The 26703-nt window shown below is 42.1% G+C and overlaps 1 protein-coding gene across 1 annotated transcript; it reads right to left on the bottom strand.

Moving 5' to 3' along the window:
- Positions 1-300: 300 nt before the first annotated feature.
- Positions 301-24181, bottom strand: MTNR1A (melatonin receptor 1A). The gene is made up of 2 exons (XM_052661532.1): positions 23950-24181; positions 301-1169 (listed from the first exon to the last, which is right to left on the bottom strand). Exons 1-2 carry the CDS (start codon positions 24179-24181, stop codon positions 301-303), a joined length of 1101 nt encoding a protein of 366 aa, XP_052517492.1.
- Between the last annotated feature and the right edge of the window lie 2522 nt (positions 24182-26703).

Consider the following 26703-nt stretch of genomic DNA (forward strand, 5'->3'; position numbering starts at 1 on the left):
TTGCACACTTTCTCCACTTGAATACATTCAGCATTTTTCTTAAAATTAACTCCCACTCTGTTCCCTGAACTACACTCTTCAATGAACGTATAACTCATGATATGTTCTGTTTCTCTTGGTAAGTAGAACCAGAGACTTGTTCAAAATGCTGACAGCACACTAGCTCAGACATATAGGGACAAACTCTGAAGACTGTAAGCTTTCTCCCCCACGTTGTTTTTCTAGGCATCTACCAAGAGGGAATGAAAATGAGTAAGGCTTGGAGCGGTGTTCAGATCTTGCCATTCATGCTCCGCATTTTTAAACGGAGTCCACCTTTATTAGGTTACGGTTGGCTATTAATGGAGAGGGTTTGCGTTTAATTCTATCTGCTACATGATTGGAGCTATCCACAAAGAATATCTTGGTGGTACACAAGGAGACTATAATTTTTCTGTATTCCTGCCTGAAATTTTGGTTCAGTAGTCCATATATGATCGCATTGAGGCAGCTGTTGAAATATGCCATATAGTAACTAGCCACAAACAGCCACTCGGGGATCCTGGGCGCCATGCTGGTGGGGTCCGAGGCCACAACGAGACCAATGAAGTTCAGAGGAGCCCAGCAAATGGCAAAGAGGACAAAAACCACAAACATGGTGACAAAATTCCTGAAGTCCTGGGGCTTCAGTTTCGGTTTGTTGTCCGGTTTCACCTTCCATCTGACCTGAAGAACCAGGGCCCAGATTCTCAGGTAACAGAAGACGACTACGAGCATCGGAACTATGAAATGGAACACCACCACGGCGATCGTGTAGGCTGAGCTGACGGACTGCGTGAAGGTACAGGAATAGATCCTCGGGTCGTACTGCAGGGTCCCCACACACAGGTTGGGCACGATCGCCACGAGCGTCAGCATCCATATCAGGAACACGTAGCAGAGGGAATTCGTGCTGCTATACAGCTTGTCGTATCTGAGGCTGTGGCAGATGCAGCAATAGCGGTTGATGGCAATTCCCGTGATATTGAAAACGGACCCGATGACGCTCAAGCCCATCAGGAAGCCACTAAGTTGGCAATGCAGGGAGCTCAGGCTCCACCCATTGTTAACTATAGATGCCAGCGCCAAGGGGTACGGATACACGGCCACCAGCAGGTCTGCAACTGCCAGGCTCACCACAAACACATTCCCTAAAAGAGAAAGGGTTAGAAAACAATGGGTTAGGGCCAGTCTCATACGGCTTGCATGGGTTTTCTTTCCCAGGTATTCAAGAAAGAGCTGTGTCGGCTGCTAGGATGGCCCGACATCACAGTTACCGGAAGAGAGTGAGAACTGTTGGTCGCTCAGTCGTGCCCAACTCTCTGCGACCCCATGGACTGTAAGCCCATCAGCTCCTCTGTCCATGGGATTTTCCAGTCAAGGGTACTGGAGTGGGCTGCCATTTCCTTTGTGGTTAGGGCCAGTTTCACGCGGGTCGCATGGGTTTTCTTTCACAGTTTTTTACAAAGAGCTGGGACTGCCACTCGGGTGGCAGCTTCTGAAGCATTCTAAAAGAAGCGGAAGCCATTTCCCCGAGAACTGAGCTCTTCATTGTCCTTGTCAGATCAACTCCACTGTTCCCAAGCTCCCGGATTCCCCAAACAAGGCATGTTTCGTGGTCAAAACTGTTCTCTTTTAACTTCTTGGTTTCTCTTGCGCTTTAAACAAACAAACAAACAAAAAAATATATATATATCTTGAGTTCAGGATACGCCTGTCACATCTTTTATTCTGGAATCATCTACATTATCTGAGAAACCTCATATTGCTTTTTCTTTTTTTTTTTTTTTTTTACTTCAAGCCAGGCAGGACTTCCCTAAGTTCCAGGCCTTTTATCTCTCTCTAATTCTTCAAAGGTTCTCAAATTCCTATTCCTGGAAAACAGAGGGCCCTCATCTATATCGTATGAGAAAAAGCATCCTATTATCAGCGGCTAGGTTAGAATATTGGCTTCGCCCCTTACTAGCTGTCTAACTGGGGCAAGTTACATTATTACATCAAACTTTAATTTCCTCTTCTGTAAGTGGAGATAATGATGGCATTGTCTTTACAGGGTATGATGAGGACTAAATGAGGCCATCTCTGTCAAGTTCTGAGCAGTGTCTGGCACATGATAGGTGATCAATAAATGCTCTACAACTTTCTCACCTCAATCCAAAGGAAAAGGGAGAAATGCTTTTAGATTTTATAAACAACTTAAGGTAGAAAAATTAAACTCTAGATAATCAGGGTACGTAACAACTTTATATGAACACAATAATTCAACATATTTTAAGTTTAAGTATACTCCAGTCAAATTTTACAAGCTCTTTTACAAGTATGTTAAAGTTAAGTCCCCTATATATGAACAAGTTCTGTCCCGAGAGCATATTCTTAAGTCCAATTTGCTTGCATGTCCAACATAGTTAGCCTAGGCACCCAACTAGTAGAATTGGCTACATAGTACTGTACTGTAATAGGTTTATAATACTTATCACACACATAATACATAAAAGTGCTAATTGCTCAGTCATGCACGACTCTTTGTGACTCCATGGGCTGAGCTCTGTCCATGGGGTTCTCTAGGGGTGAACAGTGGAGTGGGTTACCATTCCCTTCTCCAAGAGATTTTTCCAACCCAGGGATTGAACCCAGGTCTCCTGCTTTACAGGCAGATTCTTTATCATCTGAGCCATCAAGGAAGCCAAAATGCATAAAAAACAAACACACAAAAAAATTAAACATTTTTAATCTTACAGATATTAAGAAAAGGTGGCAAGAATACACAGAAGAACTGTACAAAAAAAGATGTTCACGACCCAGATTATCACGATGGTGTGATCACTCATCTAGAATGTGAAGTCCTCCTGGAATGTGAAGTCAAGTGGGCCTTAGGAAGCATCATTGGGAACAAAGCTAGTGGAGATGATGGAATTCCAGTTGAGCTGTTTCAAATCCTGAAAGATGATGCTGTGAAAGTGCTGCACTCAAAATGCCAGCAAATTTGGAAAACTCAGCAGTGACCACAGGACTGGAAAAGGTCAGTTTTCATTCCAGTCCCAAAGAAAGGCAATTCCAAAGCATCTTCTTCACTCTCTGCACTCTTCACTTGCATCTGCACTCATGTCACATGTTAGTAAAGTAATGCTCAAAATTCTCCAAGCCAGGCTTCAGCAATACATGAACCGTGAACTTCCAGATGTTCAAGCTGGATTTAGAAAAGGCAGAGGAACCAGAGATCAAACTGCCAACATCCGTTGGATCATGGAAAAAGCAAGAGAATTCCAGAAAAACATCTATTTCTGCTTTATTGACTATGCCAAAGCCTTTGACTGTTTGGGTCACAATAAACTGTGGAAAATTCTGAAAGAGATGGGAATACCAGACCGCTTGACCTGCCTCTTGAAAAACCTGTATACAGGTCAGGAAGCAACAGTTAGAACTGGACATGGAACAACAGACTGGTTCCAAATAGGAAAAGGAGTATATCAAGGCTGTATATTGTCATCCTGCTTATTTAACTTCTATGCAGAGTACATCATGAGAAATGCTGGGCTGGAAGAAGCACAAGCTGAAATCAAGATTGCCAGGAGAAATATCAATAACCTCAGATATGCAGATGACACCACCCTTATGGCAGAAGGTGAAGAAGAACTAAAGAGCCTCTTGATGAAAGTGAAAAAGGAGAGTGAAAAAGTTGGCTTCAAGCTCAACATTCAGAAAAATAATATCATGGCATCTGGTCCTATCACTTCATGGCAAATAAATGGGAAAACAGTGGAAACAGTGGCTGACTTTATTTTAGGGGGCTCCAAAATCACTGCAGATGGTGACTGCAGCCATGAAATTAAAAGACGCTTACTGCTTGGAAGGAACCAACCTGGACAGCATATTAAAAAGCAGAGATATTACTTTGTCAACAAAGGTCCATCTAGTCAAGGATATGGTTTTTCCAGTAGTCATGTATAGATGTGAGAGTTGAACTATAAAGAAAGCTGAGTGTCAAAGAATTGATGCTTTTGAACTGCGGTGTTGGAGAAGACTCTTGAGAGTTCCTTAGACTGCAAGGAGATCCAACCAGTCCATCCTAAAGGAAATCAGTCCTGGATGTTCATTGGAAGGTTTGATGCTAAAGCTGAAACTCCAATACTTCGGCCACCTGATGCGAAGAGCTGACTCATTTGAAAAGACCCTGATGCTAGAAGAGATTGAGGGCAGGAGGAGAAGGGGATGATGGAGGATGAGATGGTTGGATGGCATCACCAACTCAATGGACATGAGTTTGAGTAAACTCTGGGAGTTGGTGATGGACAGGGAGGCCTGGTGCGCTGCGGTTCATGGAGTTGCAAAGAGTCGGACACGACTGAGTGACTGAACTGAACTGAATCTTACAGTACTTTGAAAAATACCGTAGTACAGTACAACAGCTGGCACACAGGGCCTGTCATCATGTGAACAGGCAAAATGAATTACTGACAGGACGGGGGAAAGAAGGTGGGAGATGGTACGGCCGATTGTCAGCAGTAGGCGATGGAGGGCAAGCTGCAACTTCACTCAGGCCTGATTGGATGGTACAGGTTCTGGTTCCTTGCTGGATTCGGTTCTATCTCCCCTCTTGAAAAAACTGATCCTGTGTTGTCTGGATAGTAGCTCTTTTTGTTCTCATCGTAGATAACAGAGTAGCGCTGAATCGCATTGTGGAAGAAAGGCTGTTACAACGCTTGTGTACCATTCTATGTTCAGCTCCTGTGTCTCAAAAGCTATCAGTGCCTCCTGAAACAGAACTAACTTAGGTGGCTGGACGTGTGAATACGTGTTGACATCTTTGAAAGTTTGCCACTTAAAGGCTCATATGTAGGGGACTTACTGTGTTTACTTGTGTGGTTTGTTCTCCTTTGTTTCATACCCTTCTTCTGCCCTGAGCAGCTCCTCATCTAACTTTTCATTGCTCCCCATCCCTCCCAGTCTGTGTTAAAAGAAATGCTTAGAACCTTCACTTGTTTGCCCCACCACATGGAAGAGCTTTCTCTTTTGAAGATTCCTAAGTCACTTTATTTTTACATCTTTCAATTTAGGAAACATTGTAATAAATTCCATTCAGTAAAAATGCATTACGTGAATAGGTTCTGGGGAAATGAGAATGAATGGTCAGGATTCCTCCGACCCTCAATCTTAGAAAAACAAACACAATTTAAAAGAGGAGGAAGAAGTACAACATGAGTATGTACAGAAGACAAGACAGAGAGGCAGGGAGGGGCTGGACAGAGTGGGAAGAACGTTTCAGGCAGACTGGTGTGTATTCTGCGTTGATTGCATTTACTTGTAAACTTGGCTCTCCTCTGTGTCCACACTGTTGTCCCCTGAGACTGTCTGCCTGATATTTGTATCCTGAATAGTACCCAGCTGAGACTTCCGCTCTAATGTTCAAGGAAGTAAATTAAATTGTCTTCTCCCAACATTGGAAATAAAATAACCTTTGTGAGTTTTCTGTCTGAAAAATTTTATTCCATCCTGAAAAATGCTGCAAGGAAGTGAAGAAAGCTGCAGTGACTAAAAAAGGCAAGGTTTCGCATGTAAGTAGGAATTTCAGATAGACTGTCATGAAAACAATTTTCTTTGAAAATTGGTTATACTAAGCCAAATTGAAGCAATAAATACAAATTTATTTTTCCCACAGTTCAATTTCAATTACCAATGAAATGTTTAAATTCTAACATGGGCATATTTCAATAAATTTTTTGACTCAGCATGTTTAATACCTTAAAAATGAGTAGAATATATGAAACTCAGCTACAAATTAAATTGTCGTCAAAACAGTACATTTTTACCCAGAACGTTATGATGACAAATGGGCTTGATATAGATTTTTAAGTTTTAAAATTAGATAGTAAGTGATGTCACAAATTTCTTTCATGGCTTTAATCCTCTGCGCCATTTATTTTATAGTGATTATGCTTCTTTTCTGTTCAAATAATTACCATAATCAAATGATTCATTTACTTTTCTTTGAAATGATCCTATTTTACAAGAGGATAAGAAAAAAAAATGAAGCCTTAGATTCTATGCAGATGTTGTTGTTGGGGAGCTCAGCTAGAGGCTTTGTCACAGCTGGGGTATGTGTGTGTGTGTGTGTGTGTGTGTGTGTGTGTGGTGTGTGTGTGGTGTGTGTGGTGTGTGTGTGTTGTGTGTGTGTTGTGTGTGTGTGTTGTGTGGTGTGACAGGGAGGAGGAGGAAAGAGAGTTCCTATTTTTCATTTAAGAATTCTACCAGATAAGAGTATTCACAGTTAGACACCTTGTAAGGTCATCTCTTCCATCTCAGCTCTGGGTAACTCCAGATAGATACAACCTATCTGCTTTTACAGACACCTAGTGAAGAAAGCTGAGCGCCGAAGAATTGATGCTTTTAAACTGTGGTGTTGGAGAAGACTCTTGAGAGTCCCTTGGACTGCAAGGAGATCCAACCAGTCCATTCTGAAGGAGATCAGCCCTGGGATTTCTTTGGAAGGAATGATGCTAAAGCTGAAACTCCAGTACTTTGGCCACCTCATGAGAAGAGTTGACTCATTGGAAAAGACTGATGCTGGGAGGGACTGGGGGCAGGAGGAGAAGGGGACGACAGAGGATGAGATGGCTGGATGGCATCACTGACTCGATGGACATGAGTCTGAGTGAACTCCGGGAGTTGGTGATGGACAGGGAGGCTTGGTATGCTGCGATTCATGGGGTCACAAAGAGTCAGACACGACTGAGCAACTGAACTGAACTGAGGAGTCCATACAACCAGCATAGCGATGCACTCTGAAATTTAAAATAATCTCTGTTAATGGCTTACTGGGTTCCAGTCCTTCCTCCAAGGTTCAAGTCTGACCTCACTCTCCCTCTTGACATCCATCGTTTCTTCTCAACCACTTTGTCTGTGAACTTCAGGCGTGGGATGGTTAATTTTATGTGTCAACTTGACACTACCTTGGTATATGTGGTTAAACATTTCTGGGTGTGTCTCTAAGGGTGTTTCAAAAAAAGTAAATTGAAATCAGTAGACTGAGTAAAGCAGAGGCCCTCCCCAGTGTGGATGAGCATCATCCAATTCACTGATGGCCTAAAGAAAACAAAAATTTGGAGGAAAGGAGAACTCAGTCTTGCTGGCTATCTACTGAGCGGGAACCTCGGTCTTCCCCTGCCCTTGGACTGGGACTTCTGCCTTAGACACTCCTGACTCAAAGGTCTTCAGGCTCAAATTAGAACTCTGCCCTGGCTCTTCTGAGCCTCCAGCTTCAGATGGTAGATTGCAGGATGCCTCAGCCTCCACAGTCATGTGAGCCAACTCTTCATGATAAACAAAGCATCTTCAATGTATATAAATGAAACGCATTTATCCCGGAAACTCTGATGAGTGCTGGGTGCTTCCGTTTACTGCAGCTGCGCCCTTCTCCAGAGAAATGCCCTTAGTGGAACAATGAATGACCAGCTGATCCTGGTGCACAAAGGCCAGCCCTCCTGTCTCGAGTGGTGACAACTGCATGGTTGGATTTACTCCTAGAGGCCCTTGCCTCACAGTCAGGCCAAGTCTAGGCTTCACCAGCAATCCCACCCTTGCTTGACTCGTTCCCTGCCTGATCGCCTTCTCTCACTTACTTCTGCTCCCTCCTGAGTGTGCACTTTCTACAAAGCGTGAGCACCGCACCTCTGATCTTGTTCTCAACTTTGGCTTTTAGGCAAAATAAGACAGACCTTCAGCTCCATGATGAGTCTGGGTGGTTTTCAAAAGAAGTCATCAGCTTCTCGGTGGAAAAATAGGAGCTAGTTCTATGCCATCTTATAAACCAAGCAACCAACCTCTTTGGGTACAAGTTATAGACTCTGCATGCTTCTTGGCACCACTCTTCAATTCTTTCATCCTCACTAGGGGTGGACATGCTTCCTACATCTCACCTCCACCTGTGCGTGGAGGTCTGTCTTCCTCTAAGGTTGTATTTGAGATTCAGGACTGTGAGAAGGAATCTTTCAATCCTCCCTGACAGCAAGGTGCCTGGCACATAACAGGTACTAAGAACAGTTTCCTGGATGAACAAATACATCCCTACTCTCTAAACACCACCTGTCCAGAGCAGAAATTGCGTGCTCTTATCTGCCCAAATTTGAGTTTCTCAACAGACCAATATTCATTCCTCTTTCGTTTTCAGCCTGGACTTCACCCATGTGCAGAGCACAATTAGAGACTCAATGAATTCATTGCTCATAATGATTTTTTTCAACCACCGCCCCCCCCCCAAAAAAAACCCTGCTGTGCCTAGACTTCAACATCAAACTGGTAAAGATCAATTAAAATGGGGGGGGGGATGAGCTTCAGCTACTCTTGGAAACATTTTTCATTTGTTTTAAGTAGCAAATCCATAGACTTCAGCTCTGAGAAATCTGGTTTAATGAAGACTCTGTTTATAAACCTGGATGATATAAAAAATTCAATGTGTTTATTAAACTTTAAGGGTAGGACAGGAGAAAGTTGAGATGTTGAAGGTGATAGGGTGCAGTACAGGGAAGGCAGAAGGCTTATTTTGCACATCAAAGCTCACTGGCCCTGTCTTACATTCTTGAACTTCAAAGGACTGTATCTCAGAAACGTGTCTTTTTAGATTATCAGAGGGAACAGATGCTCCGAAACAAGCCACACCTGAGTTCGAATCCTGACTATGTCGCTTGCTAGATGATCACGGGTAAATCAAAGCCTCAGTCTCTTCATATGTAATAAGTCATGATACTAACAGCCATGGTGAAAATGCAAGAGAACGCACGGAATGTGCTTGGCTTTGGATAAACACACATTCCTTACTTCTCCTTGGCTGTGGTGAAACAGCATTCAGCTTCATAAAAGGTGGCTCCCCGGAGCAGACGCACACCAGGGCTGGAGGAAGCGTCTCATCCGCCCTGGCTCTTGCCTGGATCTCTGTCACCTTGCAAGGGGCCTACTCCAGGCAAATAAGCCCGCTTTTCTTTTTTTTTTTAATTTTTTTTTTTTTACTTTACAATATTGTATTGGTTTTGCCATACATCAACATGAATCCGCCACAGGTGTACACATGTTCCCAATCCTGAACCTCCCTCCCTCCTCCCTCCCCATACCATCCCTCTGGGTCATCCCAGTGCACCAGCCCCAAGCATCCTGTATCCTGCATCAAACCTAGACTGGTGATTCGTTTCTTATATGATATTATACATGTTTCAGTGCCATTCTCCCAAATCATCCCACCCTCGCCCTCTCCCACAGAGTCCAAAAGACTGTTCTATACATCTGTGTCTCTTTTGCTGTCTCGCATACAGGGTTATCATTAGCATCTTTCTAAATTTCATATATATGCGTTAGTATACTGTATTGGTGTTTTTCTTCCTGGCTTACTTCACTCTGTATAATCAGCTCCAGTTTCATCCACCTCATTAGAACTGATTCAAATGTATTCTTTTAATGGCTGAGTAATACTCCATTGTGTATATGTACCACAGCTTTCTTATCCATTCATCTGCTGATGGACATCCAGGTTGCTTCCATGTCCTGGCTATTATAAACAGTGCTGCAATGAACATTGGGGTACACGTGTCTCTTTCACTTCTGGTTTCCTCGGTGTGTATGCCCAGCAGTGGGATTGCTGGGTCATAAGGCAGTTCTATTTCCAGTTTTTTAAGGCATCTTCACACTGTTCTCCATAGTGGCTGTACTAGTTTGCATTCCCACCAACAATGTAAGAGGGTTCCGTTTTCTCCACACCCTCTCCAGCATTTATTGCTTGTAGACTTTTGGATAGCAGCCATTCTGACTGGCGTGAAATGGTACCTCATTGTGGTTTTGATTTGCATTTCTCTGATAATGAGTGATGCTGAGCATCTTTTCATGTGTTTGTTAGCCATCTGTATGTCTTCTTTGGAGAAATGTCTGTTTAGTTCTTTGGCCCATTTTTTGATTGGGTCGTTTATTTTTCTGGAATTGAGCTGCAGGAGTTGCTTGTATATTTTTGAGATTAGTTGTTTGTCAGTTGCTTCATTTGCTTTTCTTTCTAAAACTTTCTCTCTGGCTGCGCTGGGTCTTTGCTGAGGTGTGCTGGCTTTTCTCTGGTTGTGGAGCACGGGCTTAGTTGTTCTGCAGCGTGTGGAATCTTCCCGAATCAGGGATAGAACCCGTCTCTCTCTCCTGCACTGGGAGGTGGATTCTTAACCACTGGACTGCCAGGGAAGTCCCCAAACAAACCTACTTTTACCCTCCTGTTCCCTCCAGCTATCAGCCTCTTCCTCTCCCCTCCAATTTTTCAAGCAAGGCTGTCCCTCTATTTCCTTTCCACCAATTTTGATTCACTTTCTAGAATATCTGGGTGCTACTCACACCACGTTGGTCAAACTTCTCTCCAGTCATCAGTGACATTCTTCCTGATCCCTTCTCTCAGCCTTCATCCTCCGTAAAGTCTCTGAAACCTAACACCCTGTTCCCAGGAGACCTATCCTTAGACTACCTTGCCTGAATAGTAGAAGACGCTGTTCCTACAACACACGGCTGCATGTGAGGACAGCTTGGCTCTCTGGCCACCTCCATCCTCCTTCCTTCCTGGGTCTTCGGTCTCTTTCTCTGTTGAACTGCACCTCCCCATTCTGCTCCTTAATTCAGACTCCTATGGGGTCTCACAGAGTTGGACACAACTGAAGCGACTTAGCAGCAGCAGCAGCAGCAGCAGCAGCAACACTGTGAACACAGATGACGACTAGCTGCTCTTAACTGTTAGATAAATACAGCCTCTCTAGAATAAAAGAGACTAAGAACACCATATGGAGCTCAACATAAAGGAATATAGTACAGAAATGTACCACTGCACATCACCTATGTTTCAATTAAAAAAAAAACAAAAAAACAAAAAAAGGACGAGGAAAAAAAAAGTAATACACCTGACCCTCTTGCCCTAGCTCAATTTTGAGTTTTTAAAGGTGTGAAATCTTGCTTAAGGATTCTGCTCATTTTCTAGATCTGGTCACTCTGTTCTTAGAAGGATGGGTGGGGGAGACACCTGTAATATGTAAATACCCACATTATAGCTGTGTTGATCCAGTCTTTCATCTTTACACTGACTACAAATTACTCACATATGCACTATTTTTTCGGAGAAGGCGATGGCACCCCACTCCAGTACTCTTGCCTGGAAAATCCCACGGACAGAGGAGCGTGGTAGTCTGCAGTCCATGGGGTTGTGAAGAGTTGGACATGACTGAACAACTTCCCTTTCACTTTTCACTTTCATGCATTGGAGAAGGAAATGGCAACCCACTCCAGTGTTCTTGCCGGGAGAATCCCAGGGATGGGGGAACCTGGTGGGCTGCCGTCTATGGGGTCACACAGAGTTAAACACGACTGAAGTGACTTAGCAGCAGCAGCACTATTTTTTATATCACAGAATGAAGGATAAAACTTTAAAGACAGAAATGGAATACTTGAACAACATTTTTAAAAAGGCAATCAAAAAATTCTATTAACTCTACTTGGGCTGTGTGTGTGTTAGTTCAGTCGTGTCTGACTCTTTGCAACCCCATGGACTGTAGCCTATCAGGCTCCTCTGACCATGGGATTTTCCAGGCCAGAATACTGGAGGGGGTTGCCATTTCCTTCTCCAGGGGATCTTCCTGACCCAGGGATCGAGCCCATGTCTCCTGTGTCTTCTGCATAGCAGGAAGATTCTTTCCCCATTGAGCCATTGGGGGTAGTCTTTATTTCCTTAGATACCTTTCCTGGTTTTGAAGGTCTCAGGGAAATGCCAGCTTTAGTAGACAGATTAATGCCACTTAATAATATCACTATTTAATTAGAGAAGAACTCTAAATTGCTAAATTTAAAAAAAAATTCCTGTCAACATTAAAACTGGTGGGCCTTCCCTGGTGGTCCAGTGGTTAAGAGTCTATAAAGAGTCTGTGCTTCCAACACAAGGGGCACAGGTTTGATCCCTGGTCAGGGAACTAAGATTTCACATGCCACACAAGGTGGCCAATAAGTGAATATTAGAAATGGTACAATCATATCATTGCCCTTTTTATATGCTAAAATTAAATGAGAAATAAAAAATGCTAACAGTATAGAACTATAAGATTCTCATAAAACTAAGTTTTAAAACTTCAAAATTTGGTTCTTTTTTTGATGTACTTAGAGAATATTTAAAAAGCATACATCTATATAGTATATGCATGATATATAAACATACATATTTATTACATGTAGCAACCTTTTTAAAAAGCTTATTTGGTAAAAGAATGAGAATAATTGAAAGTACTTCAAACTCTAAATAGAGGAAATAATTAATGTCACTAGTAGAATAAGTCAAGTAAAAAGGGCACAAATGAAATTAAAACTTACAAAAAAACTAGCAAATAAAACTTTTAAAGTATGCATTAAAATGTAAACCAAACCTTAAAATTATTTAACTGGAATACTGTTTGTTTTGCCAAAGAACTATGTCCCAAGCTCCAATATTATCCTAGACTTTGTACCTAGGAGACACCCAATGAGTATTTAAGTAAAGAAAAAAAAAAAAGAAATTGAATGTATGGAAGATAAAAGTACATTATCCCTTTCTAGATCACAAGAGAGTTTTGATTTCCTAAGTGTTTCAGAAAATTACATAAGCTAAAATACAAATCATTGATTATAAACATTTATTACCTGCCATTTAATAGATACATGAGAAAATTTTTATGAATTTAAGTTAGCAGGTTGGTCCTTGAACCTTCCCCAATAGGTATTTCTTCAGGCTATATTAACTTTTTCACAAGATATGGGGCCAATATATTCTCCTCAAAGCTCTGCTTTTGTCTCTATTCTTGACTCTTACTATTGACTCTATTGATGTTCTCTCATCGATTTGCCCTTAAAGGAAAGGTCACATTTCTCTGTTTATTACCCTCTACTCTTTCATCCTGAGGTAACACTTTTAAAAATGCTCATGACTACTTTAAGCTCCAGCTATCACCTACCAATCAACCTGAAAAGCTTTCCTGTTATATAACATGTTCTGAGTCTTACACCTTTATACTCCATGTTTTGTTTTTACTTGAAAATAAAAGAACAAAATTTTAAAAGTACCTTGACTGCAGCCATGAAATTAAAAGACACTTTCTCCTTGGAAGAAAAGCTATGACCAACCTATTCAGCATATTAAAAAGCAGAGACATTACTTTGTCAATCAAGGCCCATCTAGCCAAAGCTATGGTTTTTCCAGTAGTCATGTGTGGATGTGAGAATTGGACCATAAAGAAAGCTGAGCACCAAAGAATTGATGCTTTTGAACTGTGGTGATGGAGAAGACTCTTGAGAGTCCCTTGGACTGCAAGGAGATCCAACCAGTCCATCCTAAAGATCAATCCTGAATATTCATTGGAAGGACTGATGCTGAAGCTGAAGCCCCAATACTTTGGCCACCTGATACGAAAAACTGATTCATTGGAAAAGACCCTGATGCTGAGAAAGATTGAAGGTGGGAGGAGAAGGGGATGACAGAGGATGAGATGGTTGGATGGCATCAACAACTCAATGGACATGAGTTTGCGCAAGCTCCGGGAGTTGGTGATGGACAGGGAAGCCTGGTGTGCTGCAGTCCATGGGGTCACAAAGAGTCGGACATGACTGAGCAACCGTACTGAACTGAACTGAGAGAAGGTCATCTGTTGACCTTGAAATAGGAGCCATATTTTACATATGCTTAGCATTGTGGCTTGCATTTTGACAACCAACAAGGATTTGTATTCTGTCTCATATTGAAGGTATTCAATAAATACTTATTTAAAAAAATACTCAATTCAATCAGCACCAAAAGTGCTCAACATCAAAGCAAGTAAGCATCCTTTTAAGCCATAAGCTCAACAACTCAAATTCACCCTAAAATAGTCTAAATAGTATTCAGACTCAAGTAGATGCTTTTTTTCTTTTTGTCCATTTCTCTAAGACTAATTTCTTCAGTGTGGTTGCCAAAAATGTACAGCTCTGTGGGAGAAAAAAAAATTTAGAGAACGTCAATAAGGAAACCCAAAAGTTTATCCTTCATTTGCAGCATTATTAAATTTCACTAAATTTCCTTGAGCTATCACCCAGAGTCCTCTGGTTTCAGGTCAACTAACCTATTTGAAAGTTGAGAAGATTAGCTTGCTGATTAAGGAATCAACTTTGTGAATGAGAACGGATAATATTGATGACACCATGCAATGTCCTAAACATGCAAAAAATGCTTCTTTAAAAACAATCCATGAATGGCCTCTTTAGTAGCCTAGAAAATCCTTAGTGTGTGTATTTTTTAGAAGATAGGGCATTTCTGTTAGACAACTGAAAAAATATGTAGGAAAAATAGGGAAATTCAAGCTACCTTGTAATGATCTTACTGCTACTGCTAAGTCGCTTCAGTCGTGTCCGACTCTATGCGACCCCATAGATGGCAGCCCACCAGGCTCCCCCGTCCCTGGGATTCTCCAGGCAAGAACACTGAAGTGGGTTGCCATTTCCTTCTCCAATACATGAAAGTGAAAAGTGAAAGTGAAGTTGCTCAGTCGTCCCCGACGTCCAGCGACCCCCATGGACTGCAGCCCACCAGGCTCCTCCGTCCATGGGACCCTCCAGGCAACAGTACTGGAGTGGGTTGCCATTACTATTCACCTCAAATGTTCTAGCTTTTATTTTTCAAAGGTGTTAATAAAGAATGAGCAAAACAAGCTTGGGGGCTCAGTGGAGATTTAAAATGACTTCCAAGGCAGACGTTTTTCAAAGCAGGTGTTTTTTTTTTGTTTTTTTTTTTTAAAAAGCAGAACCCTCAAGTGTTAGTGATAAATAAAAGCAGAAGGTTTATATTTTATCCTTGGTTGACTTTTTAAATTGCCAAGAGAAAAGTGATTCTGAAAGCTGGCAAAAGTAAGTTCTATCTTATCCATGATTAATTTAATGCTGAAAATTACTGCTTTCTTATGAGACTGAATGACGGGAAGAATGCAAGATCCAAATTTAGCCATGTGGACCCAAATTCAATCATGTATTTAGGAATCTAAAACCACTGCCCTAATGTTTCCAGGGAATTTGACAAGTCTGGAAAAATTTAGAGTTCCATATTAAAATACTTAAAAAAAACAATGCCTAAGCATGCAAAGGAAAACATCAATAAAATATCTTTAAAGGTAACATATTGCCTTGAGTCAATAATTTCAAACATCGTGGAGAATAACAGGGAGAAAACAACAGTCTGAGAAGAAATACATCAGATTAGGGATTTTATTAAACATTAACTTCATTAGCCTGAAATCATTCTCCATTCTACAAGTTTGTACATAAAAATTAGATCATAACTTTCTCAATAATAACATACTGTCTGAGAAAATTTTCGTAGCTTCCAGGACTAATACATTTTAACTTAAAGAACAGTTTGGCTATTGAGATAATCAGTCTCTCAGAGGGTAGATATTGAAATAATCAGAATCTCAGCCCTACTTTGCTGTGAAAGGTAATGTTCATTACAAATGGGGAAACTGAGGCATCAGAGAATTTCCATAAATTTGCATGATGCTGCAGGAGAATTAGATCCTAAATCTTCAATTTCTGACATTACATCTCTTGCCATGCATAGCCTCCAATTTCTTTTTAAAAATAGGTTAAAAAAAACCCTGAGCAATAATAAATAAAAACAACCTAAGAAGAACTACTCACAGAATACACCCTACTACTAACACAAAAAGAAGTGTCAGTTGCTCAGTTGTGTCCCACTCTTTGAGATCCCATGGACTGTAGCCCACCAGGCTCCTCTGTCCAAGTGATTTTCCAGGCAAGAATACTGCAGTGGGTTGCCATGTCCTTCTCCAGGGGATCTTCCCGACCCAGGGATCAAACCAGGGTCTCCTGCATTGCAGGCAGATTCTTTACCATCTGAGCCACCAGGGATAAAATAATAATACTTTTATTTATAAAGTATTTTATGACTTCAAAGTGATAGGTATATAGGTGGATGGGTGGGCAGAATCTAATTTTATCCTCCCAGCATCCCCGTGAGATAAGTATCCCACTGGACAGATGGACAAGCTGAGGTTTAGAGACATTAAAAAACTGGGCTCTAAACATACCACAAATAAAAGTATTGCAAATACAAGACTCAGCCTGAGTCTTCTGACATTAATTGCCAAGCGCCTTCCACTGTACTACACTGGGCTGTGTGCTGAGATAAGAAATACTGATCATTTATCTATGAATTTGGGGGTTTAGTTTCCTTTATCTACCTGAGGAGGCTGTTATAAGGACAAATAAAACAAAATGTGGGAAAGTACTTTGAAAACTGTAAATTGCTGTATAAATTGTAAGTACAAAGCAGTAGACATTCCAAATAAGTTATTTTTCCACTTTATCCACAGACACTGGACCAAATTTGCTGTCTGTGAAAGTGTGACACGAAGTACAATTCCAGCAGTTTCCTGCTTTAATTTTTCTCAAGCTTGAAAAGCACTTCAAACACAAATTCATAAATAACTTAAAAATAGAACGGTAGGGTTGAAAAGCTGAATTCCTTTAATAATCGGGGTTGGTAATTTGATATGGATGCTGTAAAATATTTATGCATTAAATGGAAATGTTGACCAAAGATGGCCAGCGGTTTTTGCAAAATTGCGTATGAACCAGAGTAATAAAAAGGAGGCTTTGGTTTTATTACAAAAGGTTTAGATTTACCATTAAAAACACCAGACAGATCAGTGAGGAATACTGTATATCCTAGAGTCTAGGCCTTTGTTACTATTTTTGTTACCTTATACCTGATGTCATGGATATTCAGCATATCACAGGAAAGCATCATTGACAGTGGGAAGAGAATATAAGGTGTAGAATGAACGCGTATTGAAAAAGAAACCAATACAATATTGCAAAGTAATTAACCTCCAATTAAATAAATTTATTTAAAAAAAAAAAAGAAAAAGAAAGTTCCTGGGGACTTCTTGGTGGTCCAGTGGCTAAGACTACATGCTCCCAATGCAGGGGACCTGGATTCCATGCCTGGTTAGGAAAACTAGATCCTACATGCCCCAACGAAGACCTGGCACAGTGAAATAAATAATTTTTTTTTAAAGAAAGTTCCCGAAAGGATAAAATGACTCAGAAGTGTTGAAAATGAGTTGTTTTTATTTTCCTTTCTGGATTCGGGCACTTGGTTCATATATAAATAGTTTAGATTCTGCTGTGTTTTTCTTTGGCTTTAAAGAGTCCACAGAACTCTGGGTTTTAAATCACCAGGAAACCATGTGACTAAGCCACTTTCATGACCTCTACACGGACATTCCAAATTGATATAGCGGGAGAGACTGTCTGATTCTTTATTTTAGAACCACTTCTAACATCCGCCTTTGAACGCCTCCGTGAGAGGGAAGCGTTTGCTTATATGAACCCGCTGTTCTCCAGGTGTGCATTGTTGCAAACTGAATAGCCAGTCTGGCCATCTATTGAGGCCGCTCCTCCTGAGTAATTACAGCTTGAAAGGGTCACGACAGGCCTGGAGGGGCCCATCTCTCCCTGATGGCCCACCCAGAGGCATTCAGGATTGCTTGCTCACATACTCTGCTGGTCACCTCATCATATGTGTCCCTGGCTCATTCTGCCCAAATTCATGAAAACCTCATTATGCCCCAGAGAAGTAACCTATTGTTCCGCAACCAGAAAGAGGCCCATCAGAATGGGCTCGAATTATTCTGGGTAGTTGGTCACTTCATGCTCTTCCAAGGAGGGAAAACCATATGGAAAATTTCTAAGATTTGTAAACATTTCTTGGGAGATAAAGTGGGGAAACAAGATGTCATTAAGATATTTTCCTCCAGCCAATATATGACAAATGAACCAGGTAGTTTAGGACAAGTGAGGCATACTTTCGTAAGAACTACGGCACCAATTATCACCATCTACACACACAGTCTAGTCAGTTTCATAGCACTAGGATTCCCAGCTTTGTAGTCAGTTTCATAATCACGTAAATCAAAGGACTCAGAATCAGAAAGGACTCAGAGATCTTGTCCATCAATTTACTGAAGTGCAAACAGTCCAAAGAGATGATGGATAAACACAGATCCATTCAGGAAAGAAGGCCCAGAGCCTCGGTTCTGGACACATTTTCTTCCCAAGCTCCTTCCACACCTCCCTATAGGATCTGATTTACTGGTCTCCAACACAGGAGCTCTCAACTTACAAGCAGCTGCACATACTTATACTTATTTCCACCCTATCCCTGACTCTAAATCCACTCTCTATCATCATGTCATGAACCCGAACCCTCTTCTGACATTTCTGAATTAATAAGGGAAGCTCCGACCCACACCACTCTTTCCCATCCTCACAGGATCCCAAGAGGCTCAGAATTCAGACAAGGCAGGTTGTTTTACAGAAGCTCATGAGTTCGGGTGATCTAGCAATTCTGAAGATTATTTGAGCCATGCTCTTGTGGACTAGCTAGCATAAGAACCAAACTATCATATACAATATTCTTCTAAGAAATCCATAGTGTGTTAATCGCTCAGTCATGTCTGACTCTTTGTGACCCCATGGACCATAGCCCGTCAAGCTCCTTGGTCCATTGAATTATCTGGGCAAGAATACTGGAGTGGGTTGCCATGCCCTTCTCCAGGGGGACCTTCCTGACTCAAGGATTGAACCCAGGTCTCCTGCATTGAGGGTAGACTCCTTGCCATCTGAGCCACCGGGAAGTGAACTTGTACAATACAACACACTTATAAGTTCAGGGCTATTTTTTGCTGATGCTCAACAGACACAATTAGGAAAAAAAGATTCAGGTATGACTTTTACTAAGTGACTGAATCTAATTACGTGGTTGAAGAAAATCAGAGACCAAAGAGCAAAAAAAAAGACAACGGAGAAGAACAAAAGAGAAGGCAAACAGAGAAAGGAGGGGAAGAAGGCAGAAAAGCTAGCGCAGGTGATGAGAATGGTCAAGGGCTCAATCAAGCAGCTATGAACACATTCACTGGGACCCGGGCTGCAGAACTGATGACCGCGTGGTGAGTGTGGTCAAGGTTAACAGAGACGGCAGCGAGCACTGTCCTCCATGGCCTGAGCAAAGGATACAAGCAGAGTCAAGTTCGACACAGGCAACAATCTGCTCATAGATGACAGGAAAACTTCAGGGTGGTGGTGTCCAGTACTTGGATTCTGCGTAAATTCTAGTTCAAGCTGTGACTAATACTGCCACCCTTATTTCAAATCATTTCCCAAAAGTGATGGTCACTTATGTAAATAAATATGTTAAAACACACCGAGCTGTACACTTATGTTTTACGCATTTTACTAAGCTATAGCTGAATTTGAAAATAATATTAGGTAGGCATTGCTAAGACCTAAAAGCATCTTAAGACCAGCCCTGTAGCATCCAAGTTTAAAATTCATAAGTCAAGGCAGAGGCTCCATGTTTTCTCCATAGTTTGCGTAGCCCTTCCATGTGGTGACACAGGATAGACAGGAATAATGTTCAATATTGATCTGAAAGAAACAAGTGTGGGAGTGGAATACCAGTGTTGATCACCCAGTCTTGGAGTCACTCTGGGAACGTTTGTTTTTTTTTTTTACTCTACTGAAAGTTTACCCCACTATGCACCAAACTGAAAAATAATAATAAACCTCTTTAGAAAGGTATCTTTCTAAACAATTGCATCCTTGTCTTCTTAGGCAGAACATCCTGAATGTGATCAGGTCTTTCCTTGATGGCTCAGGGTTATAGGTAACAAATCCATCATTGCGCTCTGTTCTTCTCGAGATCGGTTAATGCTGGGCAGTTATTTGTTTCTGTACAAAGTTCCCATAAAAGGCTGTGCTTGTTCAGCTTTCCAGACCTGCTTTTAATGATTCTGTTTCTACCCATGCTGTTTGCCAAGTGTACCATTCCCTTATATGTGTCAATCTTCCTTCTAACTCACTGCTTATAATTTATGAGGGTGTAGATACTAGCCTCAGAGGTTTGTGGCGCTCCAGTGCAGAACAAATCAGCCATGGGTGAGAGCCCATTACTTTCGCTTACTTCCATTTATTCCCTATTTTCTATAGAGGTTATACTTCCAGATAATTAAATTTTAAATAAATAAATCTTGCTTTATTTTTTAACCTGAAGTTTTAAAGTACAACATGTATGTAGAAAAATGTGAAGTCATAAGTCTACAGCTTATTTTAACAAACTGAATATGCCTGTGTTAGGTGTACCTAGGGAAAAAAACACAATTACACGTGCTTTATGCTTTTCAACGTATGCATCATTTTCCACACGCAAAGTTGGCAAAGTATCCTTTTCCAAATGCATCATCTCACTAGGTAACCACAACAATCTGTGAGGCTGAAAGATTAGATATTTTCTGTATTTGATAAACGTGAAATGTGCGGCTTGGATGTCTTAACTGATTTCTTAGATCACAAGGTAGTTAGCAAGTATGAATGCCGATGTTTCAGTGCAGAAATCTTCCCATTACACTATGAAATTTGCTCAGAAGATGCAAATACGATACTGTTGGTTCTTAATATCAAATTTTGGACAGGAGCCCAGCAGACAGTCTGTCAGCACCTAAGATCCTGGTGGCTGGCTGGGGTTCGTGTCTGCGTCTGTTATGGTTCCGATGAACAGGAGGAGGGGAGCTTACACAATCATGCCATTATACCACTTTCCCAAAAGAAAGTCCTAGTTCAAAGTTTAAGATCCCTTGGCATTCCTATTTTCTTATCTCACCTCTTCCTTTCTCTCCTATCCATCGTTTCATCCTTAATACCAATAAAATAAAATTGAAGGACTGTACAATCATAATTTTTCATAAGGATCCCAAACTCATGTTTGAATCAGTGATCTCTATCACTGTTTCATATTACCATCAATTCTGTTATTGTTTAGTCACTAAATCACGTCCGACTCTTTTGTGACCCTGTGGACTGTAGCCCACCACCCTTCTCTATCCTTGAGATTTCCCAGGCAAGAATACTGGTGTGGTTGCCACTTTCTTCTCCAGGGGACCTTCCTGAACCAGGGATCAAACCCGCATTTCCTGTGTATACTGCATCGGCAGGCAGATTCTTTAGCACTGAGCCACCTGGAAAGCCCACCATTCATTCTAGGAAACCTCAAATAGTTTGAATTGTAATAGTGGTTCTTTTGAATAAAAATCCCCAATTATAAAAGTATAGAAGTATCAAATATTTAAGCTCACCACAGGGCTGTCTCCCAGTTAGCTCTAGGAATGCAATGTTTTATAAACTCTATCAAAAAAATTGCTCAGCAAACAATCAAAATACAAAGCAGTGTGACGGGACAGCACCTTGTCTAAGTTCTATTTCGTAAAGCATAAAGAAGTACACTTGGGCCAGGCATGTGGATATATATATATTTTTTAATGAAAGGTTCTGTAGGAGTCAAACTTTCCAAGTGCTACAACTGTTGATATCAACGAAGTGAGGTAAGCTCTTGGAGAAAGATCTGAGAATTACACCCTACTTGACAATTTAGGGTTGAAAGCAAAGTCCTGTTATTAAACCCTAACCCAAGGAGTCAAAACGATCACTAACGCAATGAGACTATTGCACTGCAGATTAACCCATCATAATCAGAGCAAGCATGCCCAGAACCTGGAGATCCACGGTGCAGTGGGATTGGCAGGAAATCAGTCCTGGTGAGAAAGCAGGCTTCTCAACTCTGCTCCTGGGATATGACAGAGAATTCTCATACCAGGCTCACAGCGCTGGTCTCCTCATAGCCTCTTTTTTTTTTTTTTTTTAATTCCATTTAACTTAAAAAAAGGAAACAAAAACATTTCACCCATTTGTCTCAACCTCTCTAGCCATTTCCGGCAATCTACCCACAACGCCCAATCTGTTTTCTGCATCATGAGCTTGGTTTTTTTTTTGGGGGGGGGGTGGATTTACATGTATGAGATATAATATGCTATTTGTCTTTCTCTGGCTGACTTATTTCCCTTCGCATAATGTCCTTAAGGTCTATCTGTGTTGTCACAAATGGCAAGATTTCATTCCACTGTATCCACTCAGTTCAGCTACTCAGTCGTGTCCGACTCTGCCATCCGATGGACTACAGCACGCCAGGATTCTACTGTATGGCTGAGTAATATCCCATTGTGCATTTACATAACATTTTGTTTATCCTTTAAGCTGTCAATGGACATTTATATTGCTTCCATATCTTGGCTACTGTAACCGACGCTGCAGTGAACATAGAGGTGCATATATCTTTTCAAGTTAGTGCTTTGCTTTCTCTGGGTAAATACCCAGAACTGGAATTGCTGAATCCTGTGGTAGCTCTATTTTAAATTTTTTGAGGAACCTCCATACTGTTTTCCATAGTGGCTGCATCATCATTCCCACCGACAGTGTAGAAAGGTTCCTTCCCTCCACATCCTTACCATCACTTGTTCTCTCTTGTCTTTTTGATGATAGCCGTTCTGACAGATGTGAGGTTCTATCTCATTGTGATTTTAATTTGCACTTCCCTGGCAACTAACTATAGTGAACATCTTCTTTTATACCTGTTGACCACCAGTATGTCTTCAGAAACATGTCTATTCAGACCTTCTGCTCATTTTTTAATCAGATGTTTGGGTTTTTTGCTATTGAGCTGTATGAGTTCTTTATAGACTTTGGATATTAGCCCCTTGCCAGATATATAATTTGAAAATATTTTCTCCTATTCCATAGGATGCCTTTTCAGTTTGCATGACTTCCCTTGCCGTATAGAAGACATTTAGTTTGATATAGTCCCACTTGTTTATTTTTGCTTTTGCTGTACTTTTGATGTTGGATTCAAAAAATCAATGCCAAGACCAATGTCAAGGAGCTACAGTCTACATTTTCTTCTAGGAGCCTCTTCCTGAAGGCAGAATTCCTTTTGGCAACCTCGTTTCAGCCAGTCAGTTAAGTGAGGCTATTCAATGAACCAACTCCAATTCAATTCATATTACCAAGTGTTGATTAATTCTTAAACTACGGACAGTGCCAAGCATTACAGAAAAAAGGGAGCCCTCTCAAGAAAGGAACTCAACAAAATCAAATTGTTGACTGACTACCATTTAGAACAAAAATACTGCTTTTAACAAATTTGTAAGCACATGATTCCTTCCCATCCCCACCCCCAGCTCCTAAAAGTTTGCCTGCAAATACAGAAGTAGCCATCTAGTCATCATTTAGAGGTCCAAATAGCCAGTGTCCTACAGACAAATTGTTCTGGGGCTCCCACCAAGGATAAACTAATTTAAATTCATTGCTTGGAGGAAAAAAAATGGAGTTTAACTCAAGCACAAAGTTAGCTCTAGTAGTATAGTATATGAAAACACCCTCTTTATTACATCACTATCTATGTTTAAAATGCAAATTTGTTTAACAAGGGGAGAATAATAGTCACTTTTCCAAGCAGGTATAGGTGTCTGTGGTTCTTCTTTGTATGCTAAAAACCGAAAACTCTTCCTCACAACAAAACTAAAAATACTTTCCCTATCACCTTGCCAGCTTACCTATTTTCTCATATTTGAACAAAGCTGGGAAAAATCAGTTACATGTCAAACTAAGCAATTGATTTATTCATTGATCTGATTTGAAAGGAACTTTCTGCAACCTGTATGTGGTCTCTCTCAATCTAATAAAGCTCAGAAACTGAAAATTGTACAGTGGGTCCCCCCTCCAAAAAATAAAATCTGACTCTGACTTAGAAATTGAAGGCTTCTTAGTTGGTTCAAGAAAAAGTACTTCGGTCTCTATTTTTAAATATGACTCAAGGCCCCAGGTTTTAAGAAAAAAGTTTAAACTTTCTAGGAAAAGAGCCAGTTGACAGCTCGAGGCAGCTGCGTGCTTGCAAAGGTGGCCGAACGGGGAAGAGGTTGCCGTCGGGGAAAGCTGGGGGCTTGTCTGTCCAGCCTGCCGGGTCCTGAGAGCCCCTACCTGCGTTCCTCAGCTTCTTGTTCCGATACACGGACAGGACCACCAGGAGGTTGCCCACGATGTCCACCACGATGGTGAAGATGAGGATGGAGGCGAGGGTGGCGGCCAGCCACGAGGGCCGCGGCCGCACACCGTCCCCGGCGCCGGGCACCGGCTGCGAGACGTTGAGCAGCGCGCTGCTGCCGTTGCCCTTGGGGGTCCCGCCCGGCGAGCCCCACAGCCGCCCCGCCATCGCGCTGGCAGGGCCGGCGCCGGTGGGTCCCCAGAGCGTCGAGCTCCCGCCCCACCGCCTTTTATGACCCCGGCTCCCGGCCCGCTGCGGCCGGACTCCGCACCTGCCGCCCCGCCCGGGACACCTGGCGCCGCCCGAGGCGCCGCTGACTGTGCGGACAGCGCCCCCGTGCGGGGAGCCCGGGCCGCCGCGTGCGTGCCAAGGGCACCCTGCGCCTTCTTTAAAAAAAAAAAATAATAATAATTTTAATTGGAGGCTAATTACTTTACAATATTGTATTGGTTTTTGCCCTACATTGACATGAATCAGCCATGGTCCCCCATCCTGAGCCCCCCTCCCACCTCCTTCCCCATCCCATCCCTCAGGGTCATCCCAGTGTACCTGCGCTGAGCGCCCTGTCTCATGCATCAAACCTGGACTGGCGATCTGTTTCACATATGGTAATATACATGTTTCAATGCTATTCTCTCAAATCATCCCACCCTCGCCTTCTCCCACAGGGTCCTTGCGCCCTCTTAAGGAACGAACGTTGTTGCTCTTTGGTCCAGGGACCCTTCCATGCTCCATTAAACAGTGTCCCCTCTGGGACATTTCCGCAAATCAGGGCCAGACTGCTTGGGCTCCACCCCTACCTCAGATCAGGGTACCTTAGATAACCATCATATGATCCAGGTTCCTCATCTGTAAAATGTGATGTTATTAAAAGTAACTCATCTAACCTTCTAGATGGTAAGAGATGAAAACAGACTCAAGGAAATTTGCAGTCAGGTGTCGCACCATATCCCCTCACCCCTGCCTCATATGCTGCAAATGCTATCCGTAATGGTGATCATCTTTCCCCAAAAGCTGTTTTGGGGACTTCTTGAACACTGTCCTTAAAACGACAGATCCTTGGCCTCAACCTCTGTGCACGCCTCTACCGGCTTCCACTATGTAGGAAGAATGGAGAATGCTGTTGGCTTGAAATGATAAATGTTCCACTGAGAACACTGGCTCACAGCAATCATAAATTCATTGTGCTTTCAAATGTCAGGGATTAAATAGATTCTAAGGAGCCACAAGCTTTTGTCTATAGCTGTTCAATTCAGGCAATCATTTTCTACCAGACTTCTCCCAGGAACAGTACAGACCTAAACACCTTTACCCGCCAAATCCCCACACTCTCCCTGCAGACATCTACAAGGCACACACTCACCCTACAGCTTTTAAAAACAAGCCTCCTTTGACCGCTGGAGGTATCCAAGAAATCTGCAACCTCAATATGTAACTACCAGCCACCAGGCTGTGGGAGTGACTCCAAAACAGTGTGAGATGAGCAGTCTGGAACTTTTCAATAAATCAGCCAAAGACTGATTAAATTATCCAGGAAATTAACCAATTCACCTGTATCCCAGGTTTTACTTTTGTGTCTTTTCTGTATCCAGGCCTTAAGGGTACAGTCTTTGAAACCAATTTCCTTTCATTCATGAACGTACTTGTTTAAGAAAAATTGACATACTTGGCTCTATGTTTAAAATACTGTCCTTGGCTTCTTTTTGTGCTAGTGAATAAGGTAAGGGAGCAGGTCCTAGGATGTGTGCATGCTAAGTTGCTTCAGTCACGTCAGACTCTTTGCAACCGTATGGACTGTAACCCCCAGGCTTCTCTGTCCATGGGATTCTCCAGGCTAGAATACTGGAGTGGGTTGTCATGCCCTTCTCCAGGGGACCTTCCTGACCCAGGGATCAAACCTGAGCCTCTTATGTCTCCTGCATGGGCAGCTGAGTTCTTTACCACTAGCACCACCTGGGACCTCTCCTTTTAAGTACTATCTTGCCCCCAGCCCTGGAGAGCCGGAGGGGCTTGCTGCCTTGTCCCAGGTGCCGTTTTTGTTTGTTTTGATGCAAAGAGGACAGTTTAGAAGACCTCCTTTTGGTCCAGGAGATCCTCCCAGAACAAGCAACATAAAACCTGCCTGCCTGCCTTCCATTTTTTTCTTGCCCTATCCTTTGTGGTAGAGGAGCCTGGATGCTGTTACCTGTGTGAAAGGAAAGGATCAGAGGGGCATCCTTTGGGCTTGAGGTGGAATGTGTTGCCAAACACCACGCCTTTCAAGATGGTTCTCCGGCGCATCCTTAGAACCCTGCTTTGGGGACTGGTACTTTTATATGGAACGTGGAGTCCAAATGACACAGGTAGGGCTGCCCTCTGTTGCCCTCCTGCCTGAGGCCCCTGATTTGGAAGCTGCTAGAAGAAGCCCCTGGCAAGCAACAGAGGCCAGGTCCTAGGGTAAGCCTTGTGGTATATGCTGGAGTCATACCAGCGTTCAGGTGACACCCATGAGCACCCTAGAGAGAACCGCAAAGTTGGAAAAAATAAAATATAGTCCTTACCCTCCAAATGGCAGTGAACACTGTGGGTGTATATATGAGAGAACAGGTGAAATGAGTCCACAAGTGAGAGCACTGAGGAGGGAATTTGAAAACTAATAGATACTTCAAATGAGTTGAGTAATAGGATTTTAATTTTTTTAAGATAAATTT

Source organism: Budorcas taxicolor, chromosome 24 (assembly GCF_023091745.1).
Source record: "Budorcas taxicolor isolate Tak-1 chromosome 24, Takin1.1, whole genome shotgun sequence".
Lineage (NCBI taxonomy): Eukaryota > Metazoa > Chordata > Mammalia > Artiodactyla > Bovidae > Budorcas > Budorcas taxicolor.